Genomic DNA, 6,000 nt, shown 5'->3' with positions numbered 1-6,000 from the left:
TGGGGGGCATTTACATAACAAATATACTTAGTATTGAGATTAATTTTACAATAAGAGATGATCCTTAAATGAATTTCAAAGATCACCTCCAAACTCTGGATGTCTGTCAAAGACTCCTGTTGTAGAGGTCTGATGGAACGTTCCTTTGGACAAAATACGGAAATCTGACCGCTGCAAAAAGCAGTTATTTTTTGGCAGAGTATGGGGAGAAGCAGGAGTATGATGCAGCAGTACCAATAAATCTGATGGTGGCAGATTTATTGACAACATTAACTTTGCATTAACTGCAGGCAGGGTTGGCTGAAGATTTTATATGCATTTGGTCTTTCTATCTGTGTGTACAGACATAAGAATATTTTTCTTTCTCCGTTAAAAAAAGAAGAAAAAAAAAATCATTGCCTTCAACAAAGTTTTATGTGCTTGTGCAACCAAACTGCTTGACGCCTGGTTGCACCAGGTAACCCAGACTTGTAATAGAATTGAAACCTACATTGTTTGGAGTCTGGCGTCACCTTCTCCATTAGAGCGATGAAGTTGAGAAGGAACTCTGTGTTGTTGTTGGACAGTTCAAGATCATTGCAGTACTCCCTGAGAAAAAGGCAACGAAATAAAGTTCAGAAGGTAAAGAAACAAAACAGCATGTTCTAACTGTAAATACTTTAACTGAAAGGCACACAACACAGGGTGGAGAACAGTGAGGAGGTTTACAAAAACGTTTCCAAAGTTGATGTGACAGAGAGGCAAAACATTTATTATACAATGGATTTGATGGAGCTGTTATGAAAAGTCAGTGTTTTACTTTAAAGTAGGCTACAGATGATCTTAAGCCTTAGTTTGGAGACACAGAAAAGGAAAAAACTATCAGAATGAAAGGCCAGTCTGACTGGAACCAGTTAATAGAACCAGGCCCCAATAGCTCCACATCAGTCTAAATAAACCTATTAGTTATACTGTCCTGCTAAATCAGAAGTGAATATACCTTGTAACCAAAAGTAACTTTTTATGAACTATCAACAATAATAGTGATACACAAGCAGCAAGCGAGTATTTGATTCTTCCCTTATCCAGAAGTTGATCTAAACCAATTTGTTTTAATTAAATAGCAGGTAAACCAATGCAAAGAAAGGGACTGAGATGATGACTGTTTGCAAGTGAGAAGATATAATTACTGATCAATCTTCTGCAGAAAATGCCTAAGCAAATTAAATTTTTTTAGAATGAAATATTTTGAGTCTGCCTGGCAACTGCTCACTCCTTTATTTTATAACTTAGGAGTATATAGCAAAGCATTCTTCATATAATCAAAGACAAATGTTAAATATTGTTAGACCTAACGTTGTTTCTATAACCCACTAAATCATCAGATTATTCCTAATGTTATAATAAAAATGTATGAATTAAGGTGTAATTACAAAAAAACAGCAAATACTGAAATAATCCCTTCTGATTTGTGTCAGATTTAAGTCTAATCAGAAGAGTTAAAACTGCTAGCTGGTTAGGAACCTCCAGTCAGACCGTGTTCAGTTGTCTAACAAGTTGTGAAATTCTACCTTTTTCTTTGACTTTAGCAACATAATTCTACATTGAATAAAATCACCAAAAGTAAGCAGTATTAGTGTCATGGCATGGAATACCATGCAATTTTGAAGTAATTGAAGGCGCTTAGTCATGTTATAGGACTTTGTTTTATTCACAAAACAGTTTTTCCAAAGATTACCCAAACTACTGGCACATTACTTCTTATTTTTGTGTTTTACACTTAGTTTTGGGTGAATTATAAACACATATAGCTCTTTGTGTATATTTATGATAAGAAAGGCCTTACAATACGGCACATGTATTTAGGGGGTAAAGATGGAAGTAGCCTCAGCTAAGCCAAGTAGCACCTCTTAGTGAACTGAAAAAAATAAATAAATAAAAAGTCCAAAGTCCAGTGTGGAAGAAATATTTAATTTCAAGTGGGATAAGAGTCGATTAATCATTTGGAATACAGTATGAATGTTAGATTTTAATGCAGTGGGAGCTGAAGCTGCTGACGCTTTTAAATGTGGGTGTGGAGTTGATAGATGCGTTAGTGCATGCTTCTTATCACGATTAGTGATAGTAAGTAAAAATATTTTTATATACTAATAGAAAGCTCTGTGGGCTTCAGTAGAATTTAAAGTTGTTGTAGTTATGTTGTTTAATTAACATCAGTAGGCTTTCAACCATTCTGAGCTGTTCCTTTACAGCAAGGCAATGCACAATGATTGGGCTTTATTAAGTATGGCCTCAATGGTTGCTATCTGGGTTTCTAATAGTTCCTTTGGTACTGCCAGAAGATGGCACCATATCTGTTTATGTCCACTCATCGTGCCTGGTGCTGAGATTAGATTTCGCCTCTAAAAGGACAATCAAAACATTATCAGGATGGATGCCTGGTGTATATAGCCTACCATCATTTTTGGATGATAAGCTGCTAAATTTTTCATAACCTTTGAACCCTGCATCTTATCGCCCATTGTCTCTTTTCTCTGAACTTTTTAAGATTATTTTTGTGATATAGTAAGAGGCTCTTTATTGGTTTGTTCCGCTGTTGTACAGCACTACTTTTCCTGGCCGAAGGGCATTTTATCAAACACACAGTACCATTGGAAAAGAGTGGCATGTTGGTCACATGTCCGTCCGCCAGTAAAAGTAGTGGTATACGATTTAGCGAGAAAAATCAGCAAATGCAGTGACTTGACGTTAGTGTAAATTGTGCGCTAAAAGTAGCACTACGTGTTGAGTGGAAGGCGTGGATGATAAATGGCAATAAATAATTCGCCAAAAATGGTCACATGCGAAAAGCAAGTTTTGTCCAAGTCTGCCAGTGGATTGTGACAGTGTGGAAAAGTGTAAAAACACCCACGATCACAAAGATTTAGAAGGGCCTGACTGCTGCGTGATGAAGAGGAGGAACGTGACGCTGACAATGAGGAGTTCTTTGGTTTTGAAAGCAACAGGAAAGAAGGAGAGAAGCGGAGAGTGGATGATGAAGCCACCTTGAGCCTTTTGTTTCTGACAATGAAGAACAGGACTTGGTTGGTTTTAGTTTTCAGGAAGAAAACGATGGCAGTGGCGATGAATGACTGACTTTGCTTCCCGTTAAAGCCTAAGCTGCACCTTAGGTCAAAAGGTAGGCTGAATCTATTTTTTCTGGTGTGCTGTATTTTATTTTTATACAGTACATTTGTTGCTCATTTAAACAAAACAGTACATGTTCTGTACTTGTAATTACTGGTAAATGTACATATACATAAAAAGTTATGCATATATGTAGCGGTAGTTTGTTTTTCAAACTGTCAATAAAAGGGTGGCAACCATCACTTTCCTGACAATCCACTTTTGCATATTGTCTTACATATGGTAATTAAACATTAAAACACCGGCAACTTTTAGTCAGGTACGACTAATGTTTGAACAAAACAGGATTTTCCCCTAATTTCAGCCTATGCATTTAAAATTCAGGTGTGTTTTTTAGTCCAGAAAATATGGTAATTTGAGAAAGATAAAATTGTATTTATAAAATTGCCCTGCGATGGACTGGCAACCTGTCCAGGGTGTACCCCGCCTCTCGCCCATTGACTGCTGGAGATAGGCACCAGCACCCCCCGCGACCCCAATTGGGACAAGCGTGTAAGATAATGGATGGATGGATAAAATTGTATTTGGTCTTTTTTTGTATATGATATAACATGACTATGCACCTTTAACCTATTTGCAGTTTAATCCTTTCCTGTATTATGTTCTCTAAACTGAGACGACTCTGAGCTGCAAAACAGGTAAGACACTGACTCTTCTCCCAAGGACCTCATTTAAAAAAAAAAAAACTGTCATTTTTGGATGCATGAAAAGTTATCAAGAATTCAATACAACAATATAAAAACACATGCATTGTTTCCCTTTAGGTAAAACTGGGGACGATTGGAGTTTTCTTAATTTTGTCACACAACCTGACTAATGAATGCAGATTGTGTTTTTGCAATGCAAACATGCAGGAAAACACAGCAGCAGCATGCAGCCATCTAACATGTTTTTCGTATTACATTTTTTACTAGTATGGAACCAACTAATAACTTTTTCATATAGTAAGGTTACTTGTCAAATGTTTCCATTTATAAATATAAACTTCATGACATACAGTGGGCCTACATAAAGAGTAAAGTGACTGAAATGTAACAACAGCAAAAACTGATGACCATCAACGACAGCAAGCATTCACACAGAGGGCTACCTGGGAGCAATGAATACATGTCCTTCAGACTCAAAACTGTTTGGCAGCAGAGATTCAAAATCTGCAACAGAAAGGGGAGATTATCCAGGAAGAGCAGTGGGCAGAGCAGCGGGGAGTAAACTGGGTAAACAGCAGCTGTTCTTCAGGGACGCAGGAGGACTTTACCATAGCAACAGTGAGGTATCATGGGAACACTTGCGTTAGCCAATATGGTGCCTAAAACACAACCTGACTCAATGCACAACTTCTTTTTACTTCCACAAGCACTCACATCTTCTGTTTCACTTGTTGCTTTGTCAGCAAATCCCTTTTTTCTGATTAGGTATGATTTCAGTCTAATTTATTTTGGATGTCTGAGAACTGACTTCGCCTGACAAGATGTGTTAGGAAGCGAGTTCTCCGACAGATTGTATGTAATGAGTGCTTTTAGATCAGGCAGGCATCAACATGGCCAACTATTTGCAGGGAGGGGAGGTGGGTGAAGGTCCTAATGGAACTGATCACCCCTCAGACTGGCAGGGGGGAGGACTGAGAGACACTTAATTGGGGGAAATGCATCACATTGTGAAGGGCATATCATGGGGCAACTTTGGTTGATCTGACAGGAACAAGGCTGCACATCAAAAGCCACTGAACCCCCTTAACATTGAAGCCCAACATTTTCTAATCGACTCAAGACGTTTACTTAGACCGCAAAAATGGAGTGCCCAGGTAGTTTTCCACCCACAATGCCATGCACATCCAGGGTCAGGTTTACAGAGGAAGCACTGGGCCGTGCCCCCTGCAGTCTGAGGGGTGAGGAGGGAGAGGGAACAAGCTGATGGAGACAAGGAGTACAGAGGGATAACATTTAGGAGTCAGGTGAGAAACCTGACAGTATGGGGAGACCTGAGAGGGCAGGATAGAGCTCAGCCCTGTGGGGTTAGTCTGCACAATGCACTGCTTCCAGCTAAGGGCAGACGGATCATGACAGCCAAGCTGTTAAATGCAAACTTAATATGGAGAAAAATAAATCTTTACCCTATTTTTAATAAAACTTTATGACACTACACTGTATCTTCTGTCAAAAACACAAAGCTTGATAAAGAATATATAACAATATTTTACAATTAGGAAAAAATGTGTTTGTTACCTTCCTGTTTAAAAGAAACTGTATGCATTTTATTGGGATTTTGTGTGAAAGGTTGACTGACAAATGATGGAAAAATAATCCATGGTTTGATTTTTTGTACTCCAATAAAAATCTGAAAAGAGTGCTCTGCATTTATATGTAATGAAACTAATCAGTAAGTTGTTCCACTTTCACCACATCTATGTTGGCAAGTCTTTTGTGGTACATCTAATAGTTTTACACATTTAGAGACTCCAAATTTCAAGCTTTCTTCTTCCAATATAGCTCAAGCTCACTTAAATGGGACGAAGAGCATCTACGATAGTTATCAACTATTGCCAAAGATTATAATTTGCATTTAGATCTGGAGTTTGACCGGGCCTATCTAGACTCTAATATTCTTTATTATAAATCATTTCATTATATAATCATCTGCATTTGTAGATCGGTCATCCTCTGCTACATTCTAGAGTCTTAACCAGCCTCTAACAGGTGTTCTTCCAGGATGGGCCAGTATTTAGCTCCACCCATTTTCTTTTACCCTTGATTAAAATTTGTCACAGTTGGAGAAAAGCATTGAACACTCTGGGGCTGGTGTTTTTGGGGGGTGGGGGGTGACAAGCGTTATTTTTCT

General features: G+C 38.2%; 1 protein-coding gene across 5 annotated transcripts in view; it reads right to left on the bottom strand.

Moving 5' to 3' along the window:
• cacna2d2 (calcium channel, voltage-dependent, alpha 2/delta subunit 2) overlaps positions 1-6,000 on the bottom strand; it is a 241,815-nt gene that overhangs the window by 15,396 nt on the left and 220,419 nt on the right. For all 5 annotated transcript variants that reach the window (XM_015382058.1, XM_015382059.1, XM_015382060.1 and 2 more), the window contains 2 exons: positions 4,256-4,316; positions 491-588 (listed from right to left, as the gene is read on the bottom strand). In XM_015382058.1, the coding sequence (XP_015237544.1) occupies positions 491-588; positions 4,256-4,316 (159 nt within the window). The remainder of the gene's footprint in view (positions 1-490; positions 589-4,255; positions 4,317-6,000) is intronic.

Source organism: Cyprinodon variegatus, unplaced genomic scaffold, assembly GCF_000732505.1.
Source record: "Cyprinodon variegatus isolate N-32 unplaced genomic scaffold, C_variegatus-1.0 Scaffold248, whole genome shotgun sequence".
Classification (NCBI taxonomy): domain Eukaryota; kingdom Metazoa; phylum Chordata; class Actinopteri; order Cyprinodontiformes; family Cyprinodontidae; genus Cyprinodon; species Cyprinodon variegatus.
Note: the sequence above shows the minus strand (reverse complement) of the source record. Positions and strands in the feature narration are given on the sequence as shown.